This window comes from Chelonoidis abingdonii, chromosome 11 (genome assembly GCF_003597395.2).
Source record: "Chelonoidis abingdonii isolate Lonesome George chromosome 11, CheloAbing_2.0, whole genome shotgun sequence".
Taxonomy (NCBI): domain Eukaryota; kingdom Metazoa; phylum Chordata; order Testudines; family Testudinidae; genus Chelonoidis; species Chelonoidis abingdonii.
In genome coordinates, this window is record NC_133779.1 from 17,912,098 (window position 1) to 17,929,780 (window position 17,683).

Consider the following 17,683-nt stretch of genomic DNA (forward strand, 5'->3'; position numbering starts at 1 on the left):
AACCCTGGGTGTGGGCCGAGTACATTCAGAGTAAGGGCTGAGTAAACCCTGGGTGTGGGCCGAGTACATTCAGAGTAAGGGCTGAGTAAACTCTCATGGCCTGTTGCAGACTACAAAGTTAGGTTGGCCTAATTACGTTGCTCAGGACTGTGAAAAAATTCAGACCTGTGTGTTGTAGTTAAGCCTATCTGAGCCCCAGTGTAGACATGCTAAGTTGATGGAAGAATTCCCATTGTCCCGATGGTTCATTTCCCTTCCCATTAAAAACATACGTCCTATTTCCAGTCTGAATTCCTCTAGCTTCAACTTCCAGCCATTGGGTCGGGTTAGAGCTTCCTCTGCTGGAGCAAAGAGCCTGTTATCAAATCTTTGTCCCCCACGTCGGTCTTTATAGACTGGGATCCAGTCACCCCTTCACCGTCTCTTTGTTCAGCTAAATAGACCGAGCTCCTGGAGTCTCTCATTCTCAGGCCGGGTTTCTAACCCGTTAATCATTCTCATGGCTCTTTTCTGACCCTTCCCAACTGATCAACCTCCTCCCTGAACTGTGGCCATCAGAAATGGATGCAAGATCCCAGCACCAGCTGCCCTGGGGCCAAATCCAGAGGCCAGATTGCCTCTCTGCTCCAACTCAACATTCCCCTATTTACTCATCCCAGGATGGCATTAGCTCTTTCAGCGCCAGTGTCACATTGGGAGCTCCTGTTTGGCTGATTCCCCCCTTGCCCTGAATCATTTTCAGGGTCCCAGCTTCCCAGGAGAGCGTCCCCTACCAGTGTTCCTGTCAACATAGCTAATGTCATTTGGGAGGTGGTGGCAGATATTGGCACAAAAACTCACTGGGGTGACACTAGCAGTGCCAGCAAAGCATTTGCTGCATAAACAGGAGTTTATTCATAAACAAGACTAGGGCCAGAATAAACTCTCAGAAAGGGTTGAGGAAAAACAGCTGAGTAAGGACAGAGCACACTCTGAGTAAGGGCTGAGCAAAGTCAGAACAAGTTGAGTGAAGACCAATGAAACTCTGAGTAAGCACAGAGTAAACCTGGAGTGAATTCTCAAGGACCTCTGAGTAAGCACAGAGTAAACCTGGAGTGAATTCTCAAGGACCTCTGAGTAAGCACAGAGTAAATCTGGAGTGAATTCTCAACAACCTCTGAGTAAGCACAGAGTAAACCTGGAGTGAATTCTCAACAACCTCTGAGTAAGCACAGAGTAAACCTGGAGTGAATTCTCAATGACCTCTGAGTAAGCACAGAGTAAATCCGGAGTGAATTCTCAAGGACCTCTGAGTAAGCACAGAGTAAACCTGGAGTGAATTCCCAACAACCCACAGGGACACGCCTCTTCATTCCCCACAGGGACACACCCCTTCATTCCCCAAAGAGACCTGCCTCCTTCCCTATCCCGGCCCTAGCCCTCCCCACTTGCCCTTCGGCCCTACCTCTCCTGAGCTCAGCCTCGCCACGCCCCCCTTAGCCTGTCTAGGCTCTGGCGCAGGGCAGCCTTTATGTCCTGGTTGCGCAAACTGTAGATGAAGGGGTTGAGCGTGGGGGTGACTATGGTGTACATGATTGTGGCCAGCTTGTCCCTGTCCCCGGAGTAGCTGGCGAGGGGCCGGAAGTAGACGCTGATGGCCGTGCCATAGAAGAGCCCCACCACAGCCAGGTGGGCACCACAGGTCTGGAAGGCCTTGCTGCGCCTCTCGGGCACCCAGAGCACGGCCCAGAGGATGCGGGCGTAGGAGAGGACGATGAGGAGGAAGGGCCCGATGACAAGGACACCCCCCTCCAAGAAGCTGAGTAGCTCACTGAGCCGTTTCTGGGAGCACGCCAAGGCCAGCAAAGGCTGGAAGTCACAGAAGAAATGCGGGAGGCGGGTGCGGCCGCAGAAGGAGAGCCGGGACATCAGCAGGGTGTGCAGCAGGGAGTGGAGATGGGCCAGCAGCCAGGAAAAGCCCACCAGTGCCTGGCGCCGCAGAGGGCTCATGAGGACGGCGTAGTGCAAGGGCTGGCAGATGGCCAGGTAGCGGTCCAATGCCATGACACCCAGCAGGAAGTTCTCAGTGATGGCGAAGGCCACAAAGAGATACATTTGCACCAGGCACCCAGTGTACGGGATGCCCTGATGCCGGGCACGCAGGTTGGCTAGCATCTTGGGCATGATGGTGGAGGTTAAGCAGACGTCCACCAGCGAGAGGTGGCTGAGGAAGAAATACATGGGGGAGCCGCGCAGGTGGGGGTCGGAGCGGGTCAGCAGCAGGATCAGTAGATTGCCCAGCAGGTTGAGAAGGTACATGCAGAGGAAGAGGGAGAAAAGCAGGTGCTCCTGGCCAGGGTGGCTGGAAAACCCCAGCAGGAGGAAGTCAGGGTGGATGCTGCTGTTGGTGCTGTCCATGGGCCTGAGCAGGGAAAGAGACGGAGATACGGCTGAGAGTTTGGGTGTTGGGTGAAACGAGACCCACCCATTTGTGTAGCCAGCCACCCATCTGTTCATCCATCCATCCATTCATCGCCATCCATCACCAGACACCCCATCCATCCATCCATCCATCCACTAATCTATACCCAAATCCCTCCATCCACTAATTACCCCATCCATCCAACCTCTCTTCACTCTACCCATCCATCCAGCCATCCAGCCATCCATCTATTCACCCTTCCACTCTTCACACTTCCCATCTGTCCATCCATCCATCCATCCATCCTACCACCCACCCACCCATCCATCCATCCATCTATCCATCCATCCGCTCTTCACCCTACCCATCCATCTATCCACTAATCACTTCATCGATTCATCCATCCATGGATCACCCTGTCCATCCATCAATCTATCTATTCACCCATCCACTGTTCACACTACCCATCTGTCCATCCATCCATCCATCCATCCACCCATCCATCCATCCACTAATCATCCCATCCAGCCATCCATTAAATGTAGACATTTCTAAATCAGCAGGTCCAGATAATTTCCATCCAAGAGTTTTAAAAGAGCCAGCTGAGGAGTTCCCTGAACCATTCATCCTGATTTTTAATAAATCTTGGCACGTTCAGGAAATTCCAGAGGCCTGGAAAAAAGCCAGTGTTGTGCCAATTTGTAAAAAAGGCAAATAGGACGACCTGGGTAATTGTAGGCCTGTAAGTTGGACATCGATCCAGGGCAGGATAGTTGAACAACCGATACCGGACTCGACTAATAAAGAATTAAAGGAGGGTAATGGAGCTAATGCCAGTCAACGAGGGTTTCTGAGGAAGAGAGCTTGTCAGACTAACGCATTATCTTTTTTGATGAGATTACAAGTTTGCTTGCTAAAGGCAGTAGTGTGATATCATCGATTTAGATCTCTGTGAGGTGTTTGACCTGGTACTGCATAATGTTTAGATTAAAAAACTAGAAGGATATAAAATTAACTTACTCAGCCTCCATTCAGGGCTGGCTCCTGGCACCAGCGCAGGAAGCAGCTGCTTGGGGCGGCCAAGTGGAAGAGGCGGCACATCCAGGTCTTCGACAGCAATTCGGCGGCGGGTCCCTCAGTCCCTCTCAGAGGGAAGGAGTGGCCACTGAATTGCCGCCAAAGAATGAAGCAGCGCGGCAGAGCTGCCGCCGAAGTGCCATCGAAAAATGAAGTGGCGCGGTAGAGCTGCCGCCGACATGCCACCGAAGAATGAACCAGTGCAGTAGAGCCGCCTCCGCCGTGCCGCCGAAGAACGAAGCGGCGCGGTAGAGCCGCCGCCATGACACTGAAGAACGAAGCGGCGCAGTAGAGCCGCCGACATGACGCCGAAGAACGAAGCAGCGCAGTAGAGCGGCCGCCGAAGTGCCGCCGAAGAATGAAGTGGTGTGGTAAAGCCGCCACCGAAGTGCCACCGATTGTGGCTTGATCTTTTTTTTTTTTCTTTCTTCGCCTCTCGGGGCGGCAAAACAGTTGGAGCTGGCCCTGCCTGCATTTAATGGCTTGTAACCGGCTAACTGATAGATCTGACAGTGTATCTGTCAACGGAGAATCCTCGCCGGGCGACTGGCTTTCCAGTGGGATCCTGCAGGGACTGTGGCTTGTCCCGAGGCGAGTTAATGTCCCTATCAGTGAGCTGGAGGAAAGCAAAATCCTCCTGGATGAAATCTGAAAGTGACACAGTGTTGGGGGAAGGATAAACAAGAAGCAGGACAGTCACTGAGATGGAGCTCTCTAGATCACTTGGTAAGCTGGAGGCATGCAAAGAAGAGGGGGTTAAATATGGCGAGATGTAAATGGATCCAATTGGGAACAATGTCGGCTGTCGCTCTCCTGGGAAGCAGCAATTCGGAAAGAGCATTGGGGTGTGGGGGGTGGATAATCAGCTGGACGCACAAGCTCTGTGTGACTCTGTGGTCAAAAAAGCTAATGCAATCCTGGGATGGATGAACAGGCACAGGCGCCGGCGACGCCGTGGGTGCGCCAGGGCTGGAGCACCCACGGAAAAAAATTAGTGGGTGCTTAGCACTACTGGGAGCCAGTTCCCCCTTTCCCCCCACCAGCACCTCCCGCCAGCCTGCTGTCCTGCAGATCTGTGCCTCTCTCTCACTCCCTACAGCGATCAGCTGTTTTGCGGCATGCAGGAGGCTTTGGGAGGGAGGGGGAGGAGTGGGGATGGGGCACGCTGGGGGAAGAGGGTGGAACTGGGTGGGAAGAGAGGGCAGGGGTGGGAGCTTGAGGAAAAGGATGAGGTAGGGGCAGGGCCTGGGCTGGAGCCGGGGGTTGAGCACCCCCCGGTCCCGGAAGAAGCTGGCGCCTATGTAAACGGGGGAATTCCGAGTAGGTTCCGAGAGGTGATTTGACCTCTTGATTTGGCCCTGGTGCGGCCAATGCTGGGGATCCTGCAGCCGGTTCTGATGTCCACAGTTCAAGAAGGATCTTGATAAACCAGAGAGGGCTCAGGGAAAAGCCACCAAGATGCTGACGTGACAAAAGCCAGCAGCTCGGTCTACTTAGTGCAGCAAAGAGGGTGAAGGGGAGACTTGATCCCAGGCTAGAAGTACCAACGCAGGGGAGCAAATATTTATGAATGGGCCCATCAGGCCAGCAGAGGAATGTGGGACCCCATCCTGGGGCTGGAAGTGGAAGCTGGACAAACAGAGAGTGGAAATAAATCCTGAATTTTGAACAGTGAGGGGAACTTTCCCCGGGAACAATTTCCCAAGGGTCACAGTTGCTTCACCATCACTGGCCATTTGGAAATCAAGGTGGGATGTTTTTCTGAAAGCTCTGCCCTGGGAATTATGGTGGGGACAGGCTCTGGCCTGGCTTATACAGGGGGCAGACTAGGCGAGCACAACGGTCCCTTCTGGTCGTGGAATCCAGGAATTTAGGAATGCATCCCCCCTATTCATCCGCTGATCTACAACCTAACCATCCATCCCTTCATCCATCTAAATACACCATCCATCCCTCAGTCCATCCAGCCATGCATCCCTCGAGACATCTAAATACTCCATCACTTCATCCATGCATCTAAATACTCCATCCCTCCATCTAAATACTCCATCCCTACATCCATCCCTTCAGTGAGTGACAGAAACTGTGATCAGAGCCCCATCGCACCGGGTGCTGCCCAGACACAGAGAGAGAGACAGTTCCTCCTTCAAAGCACTGACAATCCAATTTGACATTGGGTGGGGTGTGGGGGGGAAAGAGGCACAAAGAGCAGAAGTGGGTTTGCTTAGGTCACACAGCAGGTCAGTGACAGAGCTGGGGAGAGAACCCAGGAGTCCTGGCTCCCAGCCTGCCCTGCTCTAACCACTAGACCCCACTCCCTCCCAGAGCTGCCGATGGCCTGCGGGAGGTCCACCAGAGCCGCGGGACCGGCTACCAGCAGAGCGCCTCCCGCGGCATGCCGCCCTGCTTGGGGCGGCAAAATGTCTAGAGTCGCCCCTGGGTGGACACTTGACAATTCCCTGTTCTGTTCATTTCCTCTGGGGCACCTGGCGTTGGTCACTGTCAACAGACGGGACCCTGGGCTGGACGGACCTTTGCTCTGACCCACTATAGCCGTTCTTATGGCTTGGGGCCAGTTGGTCTCCTCCGGATTCTCAGCCAGGAGCCGCTCCCCGGAGTCATACGGAAGGACAGAGAGAGACAGGGATCAGAGCCCTTGGCTGGGATGCTGATGGTCTGTCTTCCAGTCCTCCCCGGCTGTCGTTCCTGAGCCGGGGTCTCTGCTCAGGCCGCGGGAGGGGTTCAAATCACCTCCCGGGGTGGTGCCCTCTCCACGGGCTGTCCACAGGGTTGTGACGCGGTGGGAACAGTCTGTAATAGCATTGGGATTCTGCCTCAGTTTCGCTCTGTGTGTTGCGTTGCTGGCCGGGGATGAGAGGAGGGAAGGGTTTGGCGTGGGAGCCAGGAGCGGGGGCTGCTGCCTGGCTCTCTAGGGCCCAACCAGCGGGTCGGTGAGGCAGTCCGGGGAGGGGACAGGGAGAAAGGGCTGGGCAGAGGCTGGGATGGATGAAGAGGACCAAGAGACACGGGGCTACCAGCGTGCAGCTGGGGGATGCTCTGGCATGGCTGACTGGGGCTTTAACCTCCTTGCCTCTCTTTGAGCCACGCTGCCCCTTAGGCTGCGTGCCAGGGGGCCAGCGAACCAGGCTCTGTTGGAAAAGGCAGCTGGTGGGGAGGGGTTGCTGCGAATCCTGGGGTGCCTGCGTCCCTGAAGGGCAGTACCCAGCTCTACCAGGGGAGCTGCTGGGGTAGAGCAGGAGGCCTGGAGCCCGGGGGCTCAGTTTCAGAGGCTGAGAGGCTGTGGGGCTGACCCTGAAGGTGGAGTGGGCCCCATGTGGGGGGCTGGCACATTGCTGGGGTTCCAACCTGGGGACGGGGGCTTGGGCTGGCCAGGGTGTGGGGCTGCCAGTGAGGGTCAGGTTAGCAGCTGAGGTTTGGAAAATGCCAGGAGTACCTCAGTGTTGGGCTCTGGCAACCTGTCCCAGGTTCTTGGGGTCGGGGGGAGGAGTGGGGTCTAGTGGTGAGGGAGGGGCTGGGAGTCAGGACTCCTGAGTTCTCTCCCTGGCTCTGGGAGGGGAGTGGGGTCTAGTGGTTAGAGGGGGGGGAGCTGGGAGCCAGGACTCCTGAGCTCACAAAACTAAGTGATTGGGCAACAAAATGGCAAGTGATATTTAATGTGAATAACTGTAAAGTAATGCACCTTGGAAAAAATAACCCCAAATATACATACAACATGATGGGGGCTAATTTAGCTACAACTAATCAAGAAAAAGATCTTTGGAGTCAGCGTGGACAGTTCTCTGAAGACGTCCACACAGTGTGCAGCGGTGGTCAAGAAAGCAAACAGGATGTTAGGAATCATTAAAAAGGGGATAGAGAATAAGACTGAGAATATCTTATTGCTCTTCTAGAAATCCATAGTACGCCCACCCCTTGAATACTGCGTACAGATGTGGTCTCTTCATCTCAAAAAAGATCTACTGGCACTAGAAAGGGTTCAGAGAAGGGCAACTAAAATGATTCGGGGTTTGGAGAGGGTCCCGTATGAGGAGAGATTAAAGAGGCTGGGACTGTCAGGCTTGGAAAAGAGGAGACAAAGGGGGAAATGACAGAGGTCTATAAAATCATGAGTGATGTGGAGAAAGTGGATAAGGAAAAGTTATTTACTTGTTCCCATATACAAGAACTAGGGGTCGCCAAATGAAATTAATAGCCAGCAGGTTTAAAACAAATAAAGGAAGTTCTTCTCGCAGCGCACAGGCAGCCTGTGAAGCTCCTGCTGAGGAGGTTGTGAAGGCTGGACCTACTAACAGCATTTAAAAAGCAGAGCCTGGTAAATTTACGGAGGTTAAGTCCGTTAATGGCTAGTAACCAGGCTGGGTAAGGAATGGTGTCCCTGGCCTCTGTTTGTCAGAGGGTGGAGGTGGATGGCAGGAGAGAGATCACTTGATCATTGCCTGTTAGATTCACTCCCTCTGGAGCACCTGGCACTGGCCACTGTCGGTAGACAGGACACTGGATTGGATGGACTTTTGGTCTGACCCGGTACGGCCGTTCTTATGTTCTTATGGTTCTCTCCCCAGCTCTGGGAGGGGAGTGGTGTCTGGTGGTTAGAGCAGGGGGGGCTGGGATCCAGGACTCCTGGGTTCTCTGCCCGGCTCTGGGAGAGGAGTGGGGTCTGGTGGTTAGAATGGGGGAAGGCCGGGAGTCAATGTCATAGTGAAGTGACTCACAACTGATGCTGGGAGATGAACCCTCTGTGCTGATCTGAAGCCCCCCACCCACAACCCTCCGCTTACCTGATTTCCGATTCTCCGCTGCATGGGGGGCTCAGCCAGTATTCTTGGGGCAGGGAGAGTTGCACAGGGGGATCACTGGGGCCTGGATCCCAGCTGGGTTTTTTTCTCACCCTGCAGAGGAGGAAAGAGCCAGGCTGGGTGGCTCTTAGGGGTATTTCACTCCCTTCCAGCCCCTCCCAAAGCCAGGCAGACAGGTCCTGATTGGTTACTTGGGAGCCCCTTGTTCCCCTGCTGGGGAGGCCTTAATGAGGTCCCAGGAGGGGCTGGAGTCCTCTCCTGCCCACTTCCCAGCAGCCCCGGACCCCGGCACTGCCAGCCCACCCGCCTCTGCCCCAGGATGTTCCCCCAGTGGGCTCCCAGCATCAACTCAGAAGCTCCCAAACCTCCGAGGTTGGCAGAAGATGCCAGGAGCCTTAGTTTCTGAATCCTCATTCACATCAGGGTCCATTTGGGCTTTAGGCCAGATCTCAGTGCTGCTGCCTCCTCCGGGTAAGTATACATTTTGAGCTGGAGAGACACACCCATCCCAGCCCTCCTTGAACTGGCACTTACAGCACTAGCTCCACATGTGGTTCCCCTCCTCAGTCACTGTGCATTTCCTGACCTGTCCTCAGCTCCAGAGCTCAAGGTTCTAGGTCCATCATGCCGCATGTTTTAGATCCTCAATGCTGGATTACTTTCCATGGAATAAACGGGCCTAGAGATGTGACCCTGTTAAAATTCCTTTTAATTTTTTATGGAAGATACATGTTCCAGGTTCTAGGTCCCTGACAAGGTTCCAGGTCCCTCAAGCCCCAAGTTCTAGATCTCCAATGGTGGATTAATTTCCATGGAATAAACAGACCCAGAGACGTGACCCTGTCACTGTCCCACATTAAATGGTGTTAAACACAGTTTGGGGTTTGGTATCAGAGCCATCAGCCTGCCTAACCCCATGGCAAACACCCCATTAAAAGTCCTGTTCACCTTTTATGGAGAGAAGGCAAAGCAGTTAAGCATTGGAAATGTAAGACAAATGCACATGAAACGTGGAAGGAAAGACAACTCCACTTCTATCTCTGCTGCTGATTTTTTATTTGCAACCTCACCGCTAGAGAATCGCGGGCCTGGCACGTGTTTTCAGGCACCGTGGCCAGTTCTCTGAAAACATCCTCTTGATGTGGTGAGATTCAACAGAGGAGGACTGTTCAGCTTGGAAAAGAGATGACTGAGAGGGGGAGATGATAGAGGCCTAGAAAATCTTGAATGGGGAGGAGAAAGTGAATCAGGAAGTGTTATTTACCCCTTCCCATAACACAAAAACTGGGGTCACCCAATGAAATTAACAGGCAGCGGGTTTAAAACAAATAAAGGAAGTATTTCTTCATACAACGCACCATCAACCTGTGGAACTCCTTGCCAGGGGATGTTGTGAAGGCCAAAAGTAGAAGTGGGTTACAAAAAGAATGAGATATGTATCTGGAGGGTAGAGCTATCAATGGCGATTAGCCAAGATGGTCAGGGATGTAACTTCATGCTCTGGGTGTCCCGAAATGTCCAATGGCCGGAAGCTGGGAATGGACAACAGGGGACGGATCTTGCAACAATTGCACTGCTCTGTTCATTCCCCTGAAGCATCTGGCACTGGCCACTCTCAGAAGTCAGGATACTGGGCTGGACGGACCATTGGTGTGACCCAGTTTGGCCGTTCTTATATGGCTACTCCGAGACCTGGCCAACTTGTACCACATCGGCCTGTTTCCAGCATTGTTTATCTCTCTGGTTACAGGCTCAGAGCCGTGTTGCAGAATATATGTCTTGTCTGGCTAAGTGAGACTCTTAGGTTATGTCTACACAGGAGCTGGGTCTCCCAGACCAGCAAGAGGTTGAACCTCCTGTGTGGTGGGGCAGTGGCCCCCACCCCACGTGAGAGGGGGCTAGAGTAGGCCAGAGCAGCTTCGCAGGCCGGCAGCCAATCAGGAAAGGGCTTACTGAGAGCCAATGAGGGCTGAGATTGGAGACAGCCAATCAGGGCTCAGCTTGGCCCTATATAAAGGCTGCCCAGCCCAGCAGCAGGGAGTCTCTCCCAGACCTTCAGAGGGAAGGTCTGTCTCCTGAGCAAGGAAACCAGCACCTGGGACGGCACAGCACTGGGTGGGTTTGGGGGAGCAGAAAGGAAATCCAGCTGCTACCTGCCAGGCTGTAGGCCCTAAGGGAAGGGCCTAGCTGGTGCAAAGGGGACGAAGGGGAAGCGGCTCAGGGAGAGAAGGCGAGCAGGGAGGCTGTCACTAAAGGGTCTCTGGGTTGGGACCCAGAGTAGCGGGTGGCCTGGATCCACCCCTGGCCATGTAGTAGGGTGGCTGAAACAAACTGCAACTGGCCCTTGAGACAAGGGGCTAGACTCTGGAGGTTGTGCAAGGACTGTTGCTACCTCCCAACCCTGGAAGGGAGTGAGGATGGACTAGGGGGCACTGCCGGAAGGCAGTGGCCTGAAGAGGATGCTGCCGAGCGGGGAGCAACACAGGTCCAGACACCAGCAAGGAACAGATGATGGACGGGACACCACCAGGAGAGGGTGCTCCCCTGGACTGAGCTAATTCCCGGAGCGATGAGTGGGAGGCACCACGGTGGTGAGTCCCAACCCCGTCACACCCCACAATATAAGCAGTTAAACCAACTGATTGTATACAATGTGATTGTACTGTCAAAATCTACCAAGCGAGATCTTTTATGAAAGTTTGCAATTCACAGGCCTCAGCAGAGTAGGACTGTATCCAGTTCTGAGCGTCACACTGTCAGAGAGACGTGGACAAATTGGAGAGAGTCCAGCAGAGGGCAACGAAAATGATTAGGGGGCTGGGGCACTTGACTTACGAGGGGAGGCTGAGGGAAGTGGGATTGTGTAGTCTGCAGAAGAGAAGAGTGAGGGGGATTTGATAGCAGCCTTCAGCTACCTGAAAGGGGGTTTCCAAAGAGGATGGATCTAGACTGTTCTCAGTGGTGGCAGATGACAGAACAAGGAGCGATGGGCTCAAGTTGCAGTAGGGGAGGTCTAGGTTGGATATTAGGAAACACTGTTTCACTAGGAGGGTGGTGAAGCACTGGAATGGGTTACCTAGGGAGGTGATGGAATCTCCTTCCTTAGAGGTTTTTAAGACCCAGCTTGACAAAGCCCTGGCTGGGATGGTTTAGTTGGGGTTGGTCCTGCTTTGAGCAGGGGGTTGGACTAGATACCTCTTGAGATCTCTTCCAACCCTGATATTCTATAATTCTATGACTCTCCGTTCAGAAGACAAGCACAGCAGTGAAAGACATTGGGTCTCCCTGCGTTCTCCTGATGTACCAGACTAATTCGTTCACCTGAGCCATAACAGCACACAGCCCTCCGTCCGATCGATTTTGGGATCGCTCGTTGACGTTGCAATCTTGGGTCGCTGCTGGCGGCGCCAGATGCAGATAGACTTATGTTTTGGGGGACACACAATACACAATTCCAGTTGAGATAGCGGATTGAAAGTGGATTAGATAAACCGCATTATATTCCCCCATCTCGACCCTCCCATTCAGAATAAAAGGGGCCTTAATTCAGTTGAGAAGAGGCATTTTAATTCAGATTTAATGTGGTTTAGCTTAATTCCATTAATTAACTGAATTACACTGAACAGAATTAAAGCCGCTTTAGTTTCAAACCAGGGGCTCTCTATAGAGATTAATCTGGTTTAAATAATCCAATTACAAGGATTTTGTACACTATGTCCTGAGTGTAACCAAGCACTAAGACGACTACCCAGGGAGGTAGAGGGGTACCTAGATCCATGACCTCCCGGGTGATACGGGGTGGAGGCATCTGGATCCGTGGCCCCTCCCAGTGATATGGGGCAGGGGTGTCAGGATCTGTACGTCCGTCAAATTCTTTCTGCTCACATCAACTTCTGGACTTTTTCTCTCCTCCTCCCCTGAGTCCCAAGTTTTCTCATTTGCTCCTTGGATGTGGCTCTGGCTAATTAATCATGGGAGAGTCAGGGTGAGGATCGGGCGCCGAGGAGCCCTAGCACTGATTGGGTTCATTAACGCAGGCCCCGTGGGGTTCGTTAGCGTTGTTCGCCCCTGGGACAAGTGTCCACAGGCTCGGTGCAGTCTCAGTGCAGATAATTCTGCTTTTAGTTATAGGGCGAGTTTCAAGGGGTAGTGGGAGCTGGGGTCTCTCTGAAGGCCTGGAAATGGGAGTTGGGTGCTTACCCCCAGTCTCCCACTTCATCCCCTGCACACTGAATTGTCCAGATCAGAGCCAGTGCCCCCTAGAAGGGAAAGACTCCACATCCCATTCCCTGTCCCCCTGAGCCAGCCAGTCCCCCCCATCCTGGGGCCAGATCGGCAGCCCCCTAGAGGGGAAATACCCCACGTCCCATTCCCTGCCCCCAGCTGTGCCAGACCCATTTCCCAGGTCTCGCCATCCTGCAATCAGGGCTGAATTCAACCAACACGTGGACAAGGATGATCCAGTGGATATGGTGTCCTTGGATGTTCAGAAAGCCTTTGACAAGGTCCCTCACCAAAGGCTCTTACGCAAACTGAGCTGTCACGGGATAGGAGGGAAGGTCCCTTCATGGAGCGGTAACTGGTTAAAAGACAGGAAACAAAGGGTAGGAATAAATGGTCAGTTTTCAGAATGGAGGAAGGGTAAATAGTGTTCCCCCCACGGGTCTCTGCTGGGCCCAGCCCTAGTCAACATATCCGTAAACGATCTGGAACAAGGGGTAAACAGTGAGGTGGCAAAGTTGGCAGCTGATACAAAACTGCTCCAGATAGTTAAGTCCCAGGCAGCCTGCGAAGAGCTACAAAGGGATCTTGCCAAACTGGGCGACTGGGCAAGAAAAGGGCAGAGAAAATTCAACGTTGATAAATGCAAAGTGCCGCACATTGGAAAACATCATCCCAACTCTCCGTACGCAATGATGGGTCTGACTTAGCTGTTACCACTCAAGAAAGATCTTGGCATCGCTGCGGAGAGTTCTCTGAAATCATCCACTTGATGCGCAGCGGCAGCCTAAAAAGTGAACAGAGCGCTGGGAACCCTTAAGAAAGGGAGAGAGAATAAGACAGAAAATACCATGTTGCTTTTATGTAAATCCATGGTTTGCCCACACCGGGAATACTGCGTGCAGGTGTGGTCACCCCGTCTCCCAAAAGCTAGATTGGAATTGGAAAAGGTTCAGAAAAGGGCAACCAAAATGATCAGGGGTCTGGAACGGCTGCAGTATGAGGACAGAGTAATCAGCCTGGGACTGTTCAGCTTGGAAAAGCGACGACATGAGCGAGGTCTATGAAATCATGACTGGGGTGGGGAAGGTAAATAAGAACGTGTTATTTACTCCTGCCTATAACACAAAAACTGCAGTGACCCAATGAAATTAATAGGCAGCAGGTTTAAAATGGAGGGAAGGAAGGACTTCTTCGCCCAGCAGCCAGTTGACCTGTGGAACTCCTCGCCAGAGGATGGTGTGAAGGCCAAAAGTAGAACTGGGTTCATAAAAAGAGTGAGAGAAGTTCCTGGAGGACAGGTCCATGGATGGCGATTAGCCAAGATGGTCAGGGAGGCAGCCCCATGCTCTGGGTATCTCTAAACATCCGATGGCTGGGAGCTGTGACTGGCCGACACAGTGGATGGGCCACTTGATATTTGCCCCGTTCTGTTCATTCCCTCTGAAGCACATGGCACCAGGATCCTGAGCTAGATGGACCCCATGCGGCCGTTCTTACGTTCTGGTTGTTTTCCGAGCACGACGTTCTGTGTTGGCCCCTCCTGTAGCCGGTGAATGCCAGGGGAACCCTGTGGCTTGTGCATCTTCCAATGGATGCCCCACCCCCAGAAACCCCCAAGCCTGGCTGCTGCTTTATCCCATCGGGTTCCCCTTCCCTCTCCATTGGGATCCCTAGTCCCCGATGCAAGGGGGAACAGAGAACACACCAGAGGCCGGAGCAGGGTCTGTAGGAGACTCACCCTTTTTCCTAATCTCTTACCTCAAACTCCCAGGCCGACCATTCAGCCCGTCCCAGCTTGTCCTGCCTTCAGCGGACGCGGAGAGCAGGTGATCTCCAGCCTGTTCAGAACAGCTTGGGACAGATCTCTCTGGTCCCCCCTCAGGCATCTTCCCAGACAAAGCAGGCCCAGCTTTTTAACCTCTTCCCACCACGCAGACTTTCTAAACCTTTGCTCATGTCGCCTGGACGCTCTCCGGTTTGTCGCCATCCCCCTGAGGCCTCCCCAGCACCGAGCTGAGCAAGATGGTGTAGGAGCCTCCTTTGATATCCCCCAGAACGAGAGTTGCTTCTTCCACAGCTGCACCCCGCTGTCGGCTTGGATCCGATTTGTCCCCTGTGGGAACCCCCCATTCCCGTCGGCCCTGCGGCCAGCAGCTGCACATTTGATTTTTTCCTTCCTCGGAGGCATACGCTGTGCTCGGTCCTTCTCCGATTTCCCCTGCCCGATTTCCGAGCCCTTGTCCAGGTCGTTTTCAACCCAAATCCCGGCCCCAAAAGCGCCGGCTGCCCCTCCCTGCGGGGAGTGACCTGTAGGGGTTCGGAGCCGGCTCGCTGCTCTGTTAGCCAAGTCATTCAATCAAACACCGACACGCACCAGCCCCTGCTAGATTTGCCGTCCTGGTTTGCCAGCGAGCCGTTGCTAATGACTCCTAGAATCACAGAATCGTAGGACTGGAAGGGACCTCGAGAGATCATCTAGTCCAGTCCCCTGCACTCATGGCAGGACTCAGTATTATCGAGACCGTCCCTGACAGAGGTTTGTCCAACCTGCTCTTCAAAATCCCCAACGATGGAGATTCCACAACCTCCCCAGGCAACTTATTCCAGAGCGTCACCACCCAACAGTCAGGACGGTTTTCCTAATGTCCAACCTAAACCACCTTGGCTGCAATTTAAGCCCATTGCTTCTTGTCCTGTCCTTACAGAGAACAATTTTTCTCCTTCTTGTAACCACATTTCCTGTACTTGCAAATTCTTCTCCCGTCCCCTCTCCGGCGTGTCTTCTCCAGACTCAACAAACCCCCTTGTTTCAATCGCCCCCCAAAGCTCATGTTTGCTAGACTTTTCATCGTGTTTGCTGCTCTTCTCTGGACTTTCTCCAATCTGTCCCCATCTCTCCTGCACCCAGAACAGGACCCACTTCTCCAGCTGAGACCGTATCAGGGCGGAAGAATCTCTCTTTGTGTCTGGCTTACAACGCTCCTGCTGATACAGCCTGGAATGACGTTGGCTTTTTCTGCAGCACACAGTTGACTCATATTTTAGCTTATGATCCACTCTGACCCTGCAGATCCCTTTCTACAGGACTCCTTGCTAGGCAGTCACTGCCCATTTCGTGTATGCGACGGGTTGGTCCTTCCTAAGTGGAGCACTTTGCATTTGTCACGATTGAATTTCATCCAGTTTTCTTCAGACCATTTCTCCAGTTTGAATTTTAATCCTATCCACCAAAGCACTTGCAACTCCTCGTAAGAACGACCAGACTGGGTCAGACCAAAGGTCCATCTAGCCCAGTGTCTTGTCTTCCAACATTGGCCGGTGCCGGGTGCCCCAGAGGGAATGAACAGAACAGGGAATCATCAAGCGATCAACTCATGTTGAGTTGTTTGCTCCAGCTCCTTCCCAGAGCCCTGCTTTCTGGGATCCAGCCCCCATTATGTTGGTCTGGCCTGGCCTCCTAGTTCCTAGATGGCAAACCCTGCATTCGGCTGGATTAAAATGCGCCTAGCTCTGGGGAGTGTCCCATTAGCAGCATGAGAGCCCTGCTGGGACACTCACCATGGTCTGGGTCTTACAAGACAGTTACAGCAGCCGTATGTATCTGAGGCCGGCACCGTGGGGGCGGGAGGGGGCTGATTAGGAAAAATCTTTGCACCGTGGGGTGAGCAAAGAGTTTGGCAGGGCAGCGGCCAGGGGAGAAACAAGCCCATTTTGGGAGGGGACATGGCACCGGGGAGGAAATTTTAACTAACGTTAACCCACAAATTGTTTCAGTTCATCAATGCTCACAGGGAAAACAAATGTTTTTCCTGTGGAGGACAACCCAAAATCAAGCTGCTTGGCCACGTAACACCACACAGGGATGTCTGGCCTGGCGCTGAGTCAGCCACCTCTAGGGTGAGGCAGCTGGGGAACAGCTGCACAGAACTCCACACGGAGATGCCTCGTCTGGCGGTGAGATGCAGCCACCTCTGGGGCAGGACAGCCAGGGAATAGCTACACCAACCTCTGCATGGGGACGGCTCGCCCGGTGGTGAGATGCAGCCATCTCTGGGGCAGGACAGCCGGGGAATAACTACATAGAACTCTGCATGGGGATGGCTCGTCCGGTGGTGAGATGCAGCCACCTCTGGGGTGGGGCAGCTGGGAACAGCCGCACATAACGTCCCACTCCCTGCCGCACGGCATCGCCCACTGCCCGGCCCTGACTGCCAGGGGAGAGCGCCCCCAGCTGGGCACGCGACACCACTGCCTGCAGCACAGCCACTGAGCCCCAAGCTGTTGACATGGGGCAGGAGAAATAACACTGCATTTTCCACCCTGCCTAGGATGGGAGCGGGGTGGGGGGGCAGGCCCCCCCACTCTCCTAATTGCCAGTATGTGTTAATTGCTTCTCCTGTGCATCATTAACCTCCCAGCAGCCTGGGAAGGGGGGGCCACCCCCCCCACAGTGCCAGGGGGCCCAGCTGTCCACACCCCTTCCCCCGCCTCCCCCATCTATACCCCTCTGCGAGGTGCCAGAGCGGGACTTGCCACCTTTCACCTCGAAGGTGCCTCTCCAGAGCCAGCCGGGGTGGCATTCAAATCCCCACGTCCGGCCTCATCTCCGGCTGTCCTTTCCGAGGCCCTGCAAGCGGCGGGAGGCATTTCTCCATGACGGGATCTGGTGTGGAACAGGCAGGTCAGTGCTACCACCTTGCCCGTCAGAGCCAGGGCGGGTAACGCAGTGCGTGCCGGGGTCCTAATCCAGGGTGGGGCTGTGGCCTGGAGGTTCCTTAAGAGCTGAGCCGGGGGAAAAACTGATTTCCTGCACCTTCGGCCGAACCAGGAAAGTCACGCGATTTCCTTCGGCTCAAATGAAGCGTTTTCCAGCTCCCAAACCAGGACGTTTCTGAGGTCCCTTCTCTCTCCAATGCCCGTCGGCCGAACTGAACCCTCGGACCGTTTTCATTGATTGGAAATTTGGGGCCGGGGAGCTGAAATAATCTGGCGACTGTGACGTGAATCCACATCATGGGGGGACTGTCTTGGTCCGAAATCCCACGTCTCCTTTTCCTGGCTGAGTTCAACGCCGCTCCAAAGCGGGTTGAGATCATACGGAGAAAGGCCACTTAGTGTGACAGGACCGATCAGCCACACAGCCACGCTGGTGGGAGCTAATTGT

General features: G+C 53.8%; 1 protein-coding gene and 1 long non-coding RNA gene across 2 annotated transcripts in view; both read right to left on the reverse strand.

Annotated features, from left to right (window-relative positions):
* LOC142047512 (uncharacterized) overlaps nt 1–17,683 on the reverse strand; it is a 79,601-nt gene that overhangs the window by 37,113 nt on the left and 24,805 nt on the right. The window lies entirely within an intron of this gene.
* On the reverse strand, nt 1,456–2,397 carry LOC116817284 (olfactory receptor 1f45-like). The gene has a single exon (XM_032767245.1). It carries the CDS (start codon nt 2,395–2,397, stop codon nt 1,456–1,458), a length of 942 nt encoding a protein of 313 aa, XP_032623136.1.